Source organism: Narcine bancroftii, unplaced genomic scaffold (genome assembly GCF_036971445.1).
Source record: "Narcine bancroftii isolate sNarBan1 unplaced genomic scaffold, sNarBan1.hap1 Scaffold_166, whole genome shotgun sequence".
Taxonomy (NCBI): domain Eukaryota; kingdom Metazoa; phylum Chordata; class Chondrichthyes; order Torpediniformes; family Narcinidae; genus Narcine; species Narcine bancroftii.
Genome location: NW_027211901.1, coordinates 2327273 through 2341522, shown reverse-complemented (window position 1 = coordinate 2341522; position 14250 = coordinate 2327273). Strand labels below are relative to the sequence as shown.

Below are 14250 nucleotides of genomic sequence, written 5' to 3'. Positions count from 1 at the left end.
CCATGTGTTTCAAATATAAACACCACATATAAATAAAAAAGAGTAATTACTTACATTATATGTTAATTTTTCTAAATATAGACAAGAGTGCAATCCGTTATGCCATCTTTGCAAGTTTATATTCTTCCATGTGACAGCTATATATTTTCTCGCTACTGCTAACCCAAATCTTAACAAAGCCAAATATGGTTTAGGCATTTTGAATCAACAAATGGAACATTAACATAACCCAACAAACATATTTTTGGATCCATTAAATATCCCTTTGAAACAAATCCCTCAAAAATTTTATAATTTCCTCCCAAAAATGCTTAATTTTCTTTCACGACCAAACTGAATGTACAAAAGTAACTTTCTGCTCTCTACATCTAAAACAGAAATCTGTTAAACTGAATCCATATCTCTTCAATTTCTCAGGGGTTGAATATAATTGATGCAAAAAATTCTAATTGACCATAGTATACCTCACATTAATTAACTTGGTAACACCGTCAACACACAGTTTTGACCATTCCTCCCATGTCAAAATAATATTTAATTCTTTCCCATTTGTCTTTTTCCATTTTCTCCTGCAACAACCTATACATATCAGAAATAAAGCATTTTTCACCTTTATCTGCAATTAATAATTCAAATTTCTTTTGATCTGGTAAATTTATTTCCTTCCCATAATTCTTCTTTAAATAATCTCAAAGTTGGTAATAAACAAAGAATTTGATGCAATACCATATCTTTCCTGCAACCTTTTAAATGAACAAAACCTCCCTGCTTCAAAACAATCTATTACATTCACTAATCCTTTAATTTCCCAATCTTTTAAGTAAGGATTCTATCATGAAAAGGGAATTAATTTATTCTGATATAATGGTGATCTTATCGAAACTATTCCGATAGAATCAAGAATTAAATTGCGATTTTACCAAATATTCATTATATGTCGAAAAACGGATAATTTAAATTCTTGTAACAATAAAGGATTCCATTTATAAATGAAATGATTAATATTATTTTCCAAAATCTGAGCCATCTTTATCTTTGCCCACCTAGGAGATTGTTGATTATCAAATAACCAATTAATAAACTTCATCGGTGCCACCTCATAATAATTATAAAAACAATGTAATTGCAAACCACCCAATTTATAATGCCAAGTCCATTTTTGGAAAGAAACCCTCGATAATTTACCTTTCCATAAGAATAACCCAACTATGCAAGGAATAGATTGAAAAAAGTATTGTACTCGAGCATAAATGTTCATCTTTATGCAATTCACTCTTCCTATTAAGGTCAGTGGTAAATCTTTTCACTTATCTAAATCAATTTTAACCTTATTTAATAAAGGTACATAATGCAAAATAAATAATTCATGATCATTTTTATTTACAACTATTCCTAAATATTTAATTTTATTTGACCATCTAAATTTAGTAATTTGTCTACAATCCATAAAATCTTCTTCTGCTATTGGTAAAACCTCACTCTTTTCCCAATTAATCTCATATCCCGATAATTTACCATACTTATTCAACAAGTCCTGTGATAATTTTAGTGAAGTTTTTGGATTAGTTAAATATACAAAAACATCATGTGTAAATAAGCTAATTTTATTTTCATTTTCTCTCACTTTAAGTCCTCTAACACCAAAATCATGTCAAACAGCCTGAGCTAAAGGTTCTGTCACCAAAGCAAGTAAAGCAGGTGAAAGAGGAAAACCCTGTCTTGTAGAACAAGATAAATTAAAAGATTTTGAAATCTCACCATTCGTTATTACCCTTGTCGTAAGTTCTGCATATAAAGCCCTAACCCAACCCCTAAAAAATGGAACAAAATTAATTTTTTCCAATACTTTAAACGAAAACTTCCACTCAACTCGATCAAATGCCTTCTCAGCATCCAAAGATATATCCGTTGGTTGATTATCTTGTTGTTTTTAGCATTAATTAATGAAATCAATTTAACTATATTATCTGATGACAATTTAACTATATTGTCTTTGACAAACCCTACCTGATTGTTACGTAAAAAAATTTGGCAAATAATTCACTAACCTATTATCTGAAACTTTTGACACCAATCTATAATCAACATTTAATAATGATATCGGTCTGTAAGGTGACACTTTTAAAGAGTTCCTTTCTTTTTTTAGGTATAACTGTAATCAATGCTTTTGAGAAAGATTCTGGAAATACATCCATTTTAGTTGCTTGTTTCAAAACATCTTTATATAATGGAAATAATAAATCATTAAATTTTTTATAAAACACCACCTTAAATCCATCCTCTCCAGGAGATTTCCCATCAGGCATCGATTGCAAAGCTTCTCTCAATTCTAATTCAGTAAATAAAATATCTAAATTCTTTACCTCAAATTCATTTAACACTGGCAAATTTAAACTAGATAAAAATAAATCAATTTGATCCATTTTTTGATAACCTTCTGACATATATAAATTTTCATTAAATTTTAAAAATTCATCAGTATTCATTTATGTAATTTCTCCATTCTTCCTAATAGCATTAATTGTCCTTGATACTTGCTCAGTTTTATGTTGCCATGCCAAACCATATGCACTCTTTCTCCCAATTGATAATAACATTGTTTAGACTGCAAAATCATTTTCTCATATTTATACGTTTGTAAATTATAACGTAATTTCACTTTAGATAAATTTATCCTTTCATCCTCTGTATAATTTTTTTAAATTTTTTTCTCCAAGCCTTCGATTTCCTTTTCCAAATTTAAACTTACGAATAAATAGTTTTTTTCTCTCTTAGTTGTATCGCTAATAATTTGTCCCCTCAAATATGCTTTTAAAGCATCCCACAAAATAAATTTACTTTGAACTGAATTTTCTTTCATTTGTAAATAAAAAATAATTTGATCTCTCATCTACTAAATGAAATCTGGTCTCTTCAATAACTTTTCATTAAACCTCCATCGATAAGCTGTCTCAGTTAATTCAGTCCCTAAACATTTAATGAAGGATATGAGAATAACCTACTTTTATATTCTGCAAAATTAAATCTACTTGTAAATGCACAGAAATCAAAAATACATTTATTCTAGAGAAAGAATTATGCCGAGCTGAATAAAGTGAATAATCTTTCTCAGTTGGATTTAATTTCCTCCAAATTTACACTAAATTTAAATCCTCCATCATCTTAAACAGTCTTTTTGCCATTTTAGTTCTTTCAACAATTTTTGGAGATTTGTCCAACAAGGGATCCAAACAACAGTTAAAATCTACTCCGACTAACACATTCCCATATGCCTGATTCAAATTTAAAAATGTCCCTGAAAAAAATGTCTGATCATCTTCATTTGGTGCATAAACATACATTAAAGTACAACTTTCAGAAAAAAATCTTCCAATTAACAATCAGTACTCTTCCAACATTATCAAAAAAAAATCCACAGCAAAAAGTTTTTTTTTATTAACTAATATCACCACGCCTCTAGTTTTAGAGTTTAATGAAGAAAAAATTACATGTCCTGACCAATCTCTCTTCAACTTCAAATGTTCTTTTTCTGTCAAATGAGTCCTTTGCAAAAATACAATATCTACTTTTAGCTTCTTTAAATTTTTATTTTTTCTGCCTTTTTCTCCTTTGATTGTAATTCAAAAGATACATTTTTACGTATCAAAATAGCTACATCTTTAGCCTTAGAATTAAATGAAGAAGAATATACATGCCCAACCCAGTTCCTTTTTAATTTCACGCTTTCCTTCACATTCAAATGTGTTTCTTGTAAAAAAGCAATATCAATTTTCATTTTCTTAATATACGCCAAGACCCACGTATATTAATCTAACTATTTAATCCTCGAACATTAAAAGTAGCAAACCTCAACTTTGACATATCTACTATTATTACTAAATACCAATAATATCTTTATATAAAAACTCAAATTAATGTATATAGGCCCTCCAATAAAAAAAATCACAAATTAAAAACTAAAAAAAAATTAAAAATAAAAAAAATTAAAAAATAAAGAAAAAGGAAAAAAAAAGAAAATCCCCCCCAAAAAAAACTACCAGAAGGTAGTAATCCCCTAAACAAAAATTGGGTGTGGGTCACCCACCAGTGGCTGATGACTAGTAAAGAAAGTCCAAATCTCTCCTTGCCCAGCCAAACAGTCAGTAACATCAAAATATTATAAGAACAAAAGAAAAAATAGAATAAGAAAATTCTTTTCACCCAAAAGACTCCAATCTTGAAAATCCCATTTCAGAAGTTGGACTCTTTCCATTCCTGTTTTTTTTCCCATTTTTGCCATTTCTTCCTTTTCCAGAGCTACCAAAGTTTTCTTTAGGAGATAATGCTGGACTATGTCTTTGTCCTCTTATATCTGGCCATGAGTCAGCAAAAATCATTGCTTCACAATCAGTTTCAAAAAACCAAAATTGATAGACTCCGTAAAACACCTTCAACACTGCAGGGTAACGAAAAGTAGACTTATAACCTTTATGCCACAAAACTTCTTTAACTGGATTGAATCGACGTCGACCTGATGCATTTCCAACAATGGAGACATTTTCCTGTGTGCTCCCTCCATTGAAATCAAAGGGCTTTCTACTTCTTGGGAACATGCACCTTCTTCCGGGGAATGTGTAATTCCAGCGCCATCCTTCATTTGGTAGCAATAGATTTTTTTTCAGCCCGCACAGGAAATCTTTGGGGTCTAGGCAATGAAGAAATTGAGCCAGGGGCTGTTTCAATTCGTCTAGTCCCCAGATCCTCAGCACTTCGAAAATGTATATTCTTATGACCTTGAGGTTTAATCTTTTTACCATTAGTGGCCATAATAATTGCTTGATACTTTAAACTAAAATTTAAAAAGTTTAAACTTGAAAACAAAGGGTTAAAAAACAGGTATTTAAAAATCTGGCCAGAGAGGTCGAGATTACATGTCTAGACTCTACGCTATCTTGCCACGATCCCTACTTTTAGCTTCTTAATATAATCTATCACACATTGCCTTTTTATTGGGTGATTTAAACCCTTAACATTAACAATTGTAAAACTTAAATTACTTATTACAACTTACACAATGGCACCAATCTTTCACAATTAACTTAAACAAAAACCCTCAACCAACAATAAAAAACACTAGACCCCCCCTGAAAAAACTGCAACACACTCGAGACACATACCCCAGACACATACCCCAACAATCACACACCTCCCACACACACACCCTACACACAACCCCCAACACACATCCCCAGACACACATTCCACACATACAAGCCCCGACTCACACCCCCCACAATCACACACCTCCCACATGCACACCCCACACACACATACACATCCCAGGAACACACCCTCACACTCACAAACTCCCACACATACACTCTGCGCACACACACACACATATCCCCCATACACATACTCCCCCACACACAACCTCTGACAGATATACACAAACACTCTTCGACACTCATACACACCTTCCACACCCTCACTCCACAAACACCCAATGCACCCACAGTCCCCTTCCCACACACCACACCTACACATATACCCCGACGCACAACCCAGAAACACCGCCCACATACACCCCTCACACACACCTTCACACATGATCACCTCCCACACACAACTCACAAAATCAACTCCCAGCCACACATCCCACACATAAACGCACACTCACACTCACCCGATACAACCCCTGGACAGATAAACCTCCCACACACATACCCATATACACATCCTCTCACACTCAGTCCCCCCCACACACACCCACCCACACCCCATATACCTCTCACGCACACCCCCAAACACACACACACCTTCACACTTGACCACCTCCCACACACAACCAACACAAAATCAACACCCAGCTACACACACACACGCACACTCACACAATACAACCCCTACACAGATAAACCTCCCACACACATACCCATACACACATCCTCTCACACACACAGTCCCCCCCACACACACCCACCCACACCCCATATACCTCTCACACACACACCCAAACACACACACCTTCACACTTGACCACCTCCCACACACAACCAACACAAAATCAACACCCAGCTACACACACACATACACGCACACTTACACAATACAACCCTACACATCTGCCCCAAAATACATGGCCCCAATGGACATCCCCCACTCACTCCCCACATACACACCCCACACAATCATAACCCTTCAGACTTCCCCACAAAAACAATAACATACCCGTCCCACACACACCCAACACAAACCACACACACACCCATTCATAGACCTCCACCCATCCCCCAAACACATACCCCACATACACACCCAGCACATGGACGCCCCTCCATATTCACCACCGCATTCACACCCCTGCACACACAACCCACGCACAAACCCATTCCCAATCATGCCCCCTACACACTCCCTCCCTCGCATGCACTGCCACACTTATTTCTCCGCACACACACCCTTCACACCCTTGACACAAACATTGCCAGACAAATCCCACCATGCACACGCACTAATGCGACCCTGCACAAACACCTTCCCACACAAGTCCCTCACACATGCACTCCCACTCACATGGCCCTACACACACATCCCGAACCACATACCCCTACACACACACACCCCATAAATACGCCCACACACACACTCCCTCATACAACCCCCTCACACACAAACCCGCAAATCCACCCACCCACACCACCCCACACATATTTCCCCCACACTCATGCGCTCACACAGACACAAACACATTCCCTCCATGTATATCACACACACACACACACACACACACACACACACACACCAACCCTCCATATGCAAACCCCACACAAGCCACACATCCCATACCCACACACACACTCTCTTTATTCAAATCCCACACACACACAAACCCAACTCATAAACACCACACAAGCACAAAACCCCTAACACACACAAACTCACACACAAAAACACCACACAAACACAAACAACCCCCACACTCAAATCCACCCCACACACTAACACACCACACACACTAACCCACCACACATACACACCATACTCACATCCCCAAACATCAGAGACTTACCCAAATTCCCCACACACACAAACCCCAAAATAGCACCCATGGTGGAAGTGAGGGCATTGGTGCAGTCGCTGACCCATGGGGAGGTGTGGGTGAGGGCATTGGTGCCATCGCTGATGGAGGGAGGGGGTGGTGCCGTCGCTGATGGAGGGAGGGGGGTTGGTGCCGTCGCTGATGGAGGGAGGGGGGGTGGTGCCTTCGCTGATGGAGGGAGGGGGGTTGGTGCCGTCGGTGATGGAGGGAGGGGGATTGGTGCCATCGCTGATGGAGGGAGGGGGGGTGGTGCCTTCGCTGATGGAGGGAGGGGGGTTGGTGCTGTCGCTGATGGAGGGAGGGGGGTGGTGCCTTCGCTGATGGAGGGAGGGGGGTTGGTGCCGTCGCTGATGGAGGGAGGTGGATTGGTGCCATCGCTGATGGAGGGAGGGGGGTTGGTGCCATCGCTGATGGAGGGAGGGAGGTTGGTGCCATCGCTGATGGAGGGAGGGGGGTGGTGCCATCGCTTATGGAGGGAGGGAGGTTGGTGCCATCGCTGATGGAAGGAGGGGGGGTGGTGCCATCGCTGATGGAGGGAGGGAGGTTGGTGCCATCGCTGATGGAGGGAGGGAGGTTGGTGCATCGCTGATGGAAGGAGGGGGGTGGTGCCATCGCTGATGGAGGGAGGGAGGTTGGTGCCATCGCTGATGGAGGGAGGGAGGTTGGTGCCATCGCTGATGGAGGGAGGGAGGTTGGTGCCATCGCTGATGTGTCAAGGGGTGCAAGATGACGTCGTCATTGACAAGTATGGGGATGGAAGTAGCGCTGACAAGCGGGGTGGGGGCGCATGCAATGCTTGCCATGTCCTATATACGTTGATGCCCCACACAGACACTGACACACACACTCACCCTGCCACACACACCCACTCACACATACACACCCCCACACACACCCCAAACCCACACCCCTCACACACTCCCCATACACCCATCCCCCACAAACTCACACACCTCACAACCACACACACACCCCTCACACACACCACACATAACCCACACCCACACCCCTCATACACACACCCTCACACATGCCCCACAACACACACCCCTCCACACCATCTCTCCACCCATCCCACACACTCTCACCCCCCACCCACACATCCACACACTCAGACACCCCCACACTGCCCCCTACACATATTCTCACAAACACACATCTACACACACTTCCCACACACACCCATCCCTCACACACACACCACATTAACACACCATACACACACCCATCCCCACACACCCCACTCCCCACACACCCACTCCCCACAAACACACATCCCTCACAAACACACACCACACATAACCCACACACACTGCCACACACATACCACACAACACACACCCCTCCACAACACCCACCCACCCATCTCACACACACTCACCCCCCACCCACACACTCAGACACCCCCACACAGCCCCTAAACTTATCTTCACAAACACTCATCTACACACATTTCCCACACACACCCCTCTCGCACCCATCACTCACACACACACCCCACACTAACACACTATACACACACCACCCCCCACACACCCCACTCCCTACACATCCACCCTCCACACACATCCCTCACAAACACACACCACACATAACCCACCCACACCCCTCATACACACACCCCTCCACACCATCTCTCCACCCATTTCACACACTCACCCCCCACCCACACATCCACATACTCAGACACCCCCACACTGCCCCCTACACATATTCTCACAAACACACATCTAAACACACTTCCCACACACACTTCCCACACACACCCATCCCTCACACACACACACCACATTAACACACCATACACACACCCACCCCCACACACCCCACTCCCTACACATCCACCCCCCACAAACACACATCCCTCACACACACACACCACAGACACCCACAAACACACTTCCCACACACTCAGACACCTTCCACACTGACTCCACACAACACACAGACCACACACAATTCCCACACACACCCCACACACCCACATACTTACACACACTTCCCACACACACTCCCACTTACACACACACCCCACATCCCCACACTTACCAAACACTCACCCCACACAAACCTCTCACATCCACTTCCCACACACTCAATCCACACACTCAGACAACTCCCACAGTGACCCCACACACACACACACATCCACACTCCAATAGAATCTCTTTTCTCCCTCTCCCCTTAATCCCGTCTCCAAACCAGATTCTTGTATTTAAAGTAGACTTTGTTCCTAGACGAATATAATATGGGTCTGGAAGTCGGGTTTTAGAATGAAAGGTTCTGAAAATCGTTCAGGATAGGTCCCCCCAATTATTTCGGGGCAAATTGGAAGATGTTCTTTTATATCAGCGACATGTTCTATCAGTGAGATAATTTTGTCGAGTTCCTTCCATTTGACGTCGATGTTGTGCTTTGTACAAATGTCTGCATATATTTGTTCACTTATGGAAAATGGAAAGAAGGAAATGCACACACGCACACATACCCACTCCCACACCCTCCCACACGCACACATACATACACACAACCTCCCTCACACCCCTTCTTACACACACCCACACACATACCTACCCAAAAGGACCCAAGCACATACACTCCACACATAGCCACCACACAATCCTACCCACACACCCCACACACAACCCCTCACCCATTCCCTCCATAACCCCACATGCAGACCCCAAACACACACCCCAATCCCACACACACATCCACACACTCAGACACCCCCACACTGCCCCCTACACATATTCTCACAAACACACATCTACACACACTTCCCACACACACCCATCCCTCACACACACACCACATTAACACACCATACCCACACCCACCCCCACACACCCCACTCCCCAAAGCTCCAGACACACATCCCAAAGATTTTGGGGCAAATTGGAAGATGTGCTTTTCTATCAGGGACGTTTTCCATAAGTGAGTTAATTTTGTCGAGTTCCTTCCATTTGACGTCGATGTTGTGCTTTGTGCAAATGTTCTGTATATATTTGATCGTTGATATATTTGTATATATTTGTTCACTGTTCTGTATATATTCTGTATATATTGTATATATTCTGTATATACTTTTTCACTGTAAACAAAAGCCCCACATATCTGCACACACACCCTCACACACACAACCCTCCCCCACACCCCTTTTTACACACGCCCACACACATTCCCACCCACAATCAACCATGCACATATAACCCACACACATCCACCGCACAATCTCACCCACACACACCACACACATCCACTCACACATTCCATCCAACACCCCAATACCCGAACATGCAGTCCACAAACACACACCCAATTCCACACAACTCCACACACACATCCCAAATCCCACACACAACCCCAACTATTTCGGGGCAAATTGGTAGATGTGCTTTTATATCAGGGACGTGTTCGATAAGTGAGATAATTTTGTCGAGTTCTTTTCATTTGACGTCGATGTTGTGCTTTGTACATATGTTCTGTATATATTTGATCGTTGATATATTTGTATATATTTGTTCACTCTTCTGTATATATTCTGTATATATTGTAAATATTCTGTATATACTTTTTCACTGTAAATAAAACCCCCACATACATGCACGCACACACACACTACCACACACACCCAAATGCCAACAGACACTCCCACTCCCTCAGACACACACACACACACGCACACACTGTCCCTCACACCCCTTCTTACACACGCTCACACATATACCCACCCACAAGCACCCATGCACTTATACCCCACACACATCCACTACACAATCTTAAAAAATCAAACAAAAGATGAGAAACATTAAATCGGACTGACCCGACAGGACGGAGGAACTAAGGTCGTTTGGAATCAGCAGATGCGATAGAATCGGCAATCTCCGTCAGGCCGAGGGACCTTGAAACACCACACAAGTATAAACTAAACTGGATGAGAGGGTCCTTGCAGAGAAATGGATTGGAGTCAATCCACAGGACCCTCAGAGCAACAGAGAGGATCACTGGAGTCTCCCTCTTCCCCATCAGTGTGATCTAGCAGGATCCTTGTCTGAAGAGGCCATGCCAAATCCTGGAGAAGCCCTTTGACCCTGCCCACAGCATCTCTCAGCTGCTCCCATCAAGGAAGAGAAAGGAGGATCAGAACCAGCATCAGCAGGATGAAGAACAGCTTCTCTGCAGGGGTCGGGAGAAGGTTGAAGCACCAAAGGAACTGCTCCCACTCACCACCCGAGTGCAAACAGAGAGCGCATGTAAAATGTTCAATGATGGGAATGTATGGACATGATACTAAGGGCTGAAAGAGACTTGGAACAGGGTTTTTTGTGGTCGATCATTTATTACGAATAAAGTCTTACACGAAAGGGCAAGAAGCAGCTAAGGTTCTTCTTTCCACACAGATCTACTGTTAGTCCTCTAATTCTATGGGAACTGTCGCAGGGTTGTAGCTCCCAGTTGTTGGGATAGGCTGACACAAAGTGGTAGGTCCAGGTACTAATGAGGATGCCATCAGGTGGTTCCCCACCCCCCACTCTCTCCCCACCACCACTGCCAACATCAGTTCTTTGTATTACAAATAAAGATGAGTGAAACACAGAAGTCTGCAGACGCTGTGATTATAATTACAAACACACCGACATGCTGAAGGAACTCAGCTATTCTTTCCAGCATTCAGGCCTGAGCCCTTCTTCAAGGAATAAACAGAATAACCCAGAAGCAGGAAATCTCAGAAAGGCTCCGAATTCTGGTTAGGGGACAAATCCAGCCCAACAAAAGGTGTTAATTGGATGTGATAGGGATGAGGTTTTTCATAGCAGGCCGAGCGACCATGTGGTCAGGCGGGCCGAATCGCTGTCCCAGTCAGTTGGTACAAGATGGCATAGGCCCCCCTTCCCTTCTCATGAGAAGCATGCATTTGGTGACACATGTTGCCTGGGAGGGAGTTGTCGCCACATCCTGGTTGCAGCAACTCCGCAACGCACTGACATCACTCCCCTAGACCAGCGCACCCCAGAGAGGAATGAGGTCGTCCCCTAAAAGCAGCACGAGATGTTCATATAAAGGCAGTTATTGGTTCACTTCATGCTGTGTGGAGGTGCTTCATTTCAGTAGCACCACCTTTTGCAGTCACGACAAGACCATGAACAGGCTGTCAGCAAGAGAATGGGATGGGGAATTGAAGCAGGTGGCCACTGGGAGATCCCCGCTCTTGTGGCGGACATGGAGAAGTTTGTGTTTATAGGATAGCTATAAATTCCGATGAAAATACAACCAGTATAGGTTTTACTCACTCACAGGCTTCCAGAGTGGGTGAGAAAATACAAGTCTTTAGGCCAGCAAATCTTCCAGACAGGGTTCAATGATCAATTCTTCCCAACAGGGTCCCAACCTCCAAAAGGCAGCCCATTCATATATTGGTTTCCCGCCCAAACACAGCTGATTGAGTCTATTACCTATCAGATGTGAATTGTCAAAAGCTACAGTAAGCGTTCAGTAACCTTAACAACACCTTCCAGTGCCAGCTTGAAATTGTTTCTGCTCAGAGGTTTCGCCCACCATTGTTCACAGACGAAGGTGAATGATGCTTGTCAGTGACACATGGGTCTCTCTGGAGGTTGAACTGATCCCAGGGCACTGAGTTCTGGAGAAATGACCACACCAAATTTGATGTTGCTGAATGGAGGAAACACTTTCGTATGTCGCATGGCACCTTTCACTTCGTGCTGGAACTCTAAGAACCTCACCTGAAGCCGCATAGACCAGGCGCAGCAACCATGGAGCCGGGATTTCGATTAGCTGTGGCTCTGCGCTGGTATGCCACCCCTTGTGAGTATCGATCCATCAGTCCCATCTTTGGAATAGGCATCAGCACCGTGTGCATGGTGGTGCAGGTGGTGACGGCCGCCTTGACGAAGTTCCTCGGTAAACGTCTCATGTCCCTGCCCATTGGAACACGTCTCCAGGAGACCAATGACAGCTTGGTGCAAAGGGGATACCCAATGTGTGCCGGTGCCATTGATGGATCACATATTCCCATTATTGCCCCCAGCTTGCATGCTGCAGCCTACTACAATCGCAAAGGCTGGCATTCAATGGTTCTGCAAGCGGTGGTCGACCACAGATTCTGGTGAGCTAAGCCTTTATTGGTCTTTATCACATCACATCTCAATGTCTATCACTTCACTGTGCTTTCCATTCACGTTACAGCTTCTCAGATGTGTTTGTTGGCCGGGCAGTACCCATGATGCCCGAGTGCTTGCCAACTCTCCTCTGTATAGAAAGGAAGAGGACCAGGGCGGATACCACTTCCCACCTGACGTGAGTGTTCACCCTACAAAGCTCCAAGTGTCAATCTTATGTATGCTTATTGTGTCAACGGTCATGTGTATGAATTAACAACATTCTCCATTGTTGTGCCTGCAGGTGTCCAAGGATGTTAATGGAGTGGAGGTTCCAGCGCATCTTGTGGGTCATCTGGCATATCCACTACGAAATTGGCTGATGAAGGGGTTCACACAGCACCAAGGACTGGATCTGGATCAGCAAAGATTTAACAAGGCCCTTAATTCTGCAAGGATAGTGGTGGAACATGCATATTGCCGTCTAAATGGCTGCCGGTGGTGCCTGTCCAACCGTCTGGATATCTCTACCACCTTAGTCCCAGGTGTTGTGTTTGCTCGCTGTGTCCTGCACAATATATGTGAGATTAACAAGGAAGACTTTCTGTCAGAGTGGACGTTGGTTGAAGCAGATGGTCCTGCACCCATTAGCACAGATTGTCGCAATCAGCAGGCCCATGGGCACCAGGCCATCCATTCTGCCATTTTGTCCATCCTGTAAGGGTATGACCCTGCCACCTAGCTCCTAATTTCCACAACTTGTTCCCCCCTCCACCCTCCCCACCCAATGCGACCACATGAGCCTACTGCCTGGCATGTTATGTGTTCTCGTGAAGTAATGGTTGCATATAAATGAGACTTGTGTGCTTGTCAAAAATGTAATAAAAATCATTTTTTGAGAAATCTTATTGCTTCATAAATATCTGAGTTCGATATAGCAATGTAAACATTTCACATTATGTTTAAACTAGATGTAAACCATGGAACGGACAAATCACATTGCAAATACCCTCCACACTTGAACACCGCAGAACAAAAACAAAAACG

At 43.1% G+C, this 14250-nt stretch overlaps 1 protein-coding gene across 1 annotated transcript; it reads left to right on the top strand.

Moving 5' to 3' along the window:
* The first annotated feature begins 7756 nt into the window (after positions 1-7756).
* On the top strand, positions 7757-14044 carry LOC138750557 (uncharacterized). Its single transcript, XM_069912657.1, has 2 exons — positions 7757-13402; positions 13508-14044. Exons 1-2 carry the CDS (start codon positions 13055-13057, stop codon positions 13922-13924), a joined length of 765 nt encoding a protein of 254 aa, XP_069768758.1. The 5' UTR covers positions 7757-13054; the 3' UTR covers positions 13925-14044.
* The last annotated feature ends 206 nt before the right edge of the window (positions 14045-14250 follow it).

Excerpts from the sequence above, each read along its gene's own strand:
- LOC138750557 (XM_069912657.1), top strand. The coding sequence starts at position 13,055 with ATGACAGCTTGGTGCAAAGGGGATACCCAATGTGTGCCGGTGCCATTG. Across the intron at positions 13,403-13,507 it reads GATACCACTTCCCACCTGAC|GTGTCCAAGGATGTTAATGG; the intron begins GTGAGTGTTCAC and ends TTGTGCCTGCAG.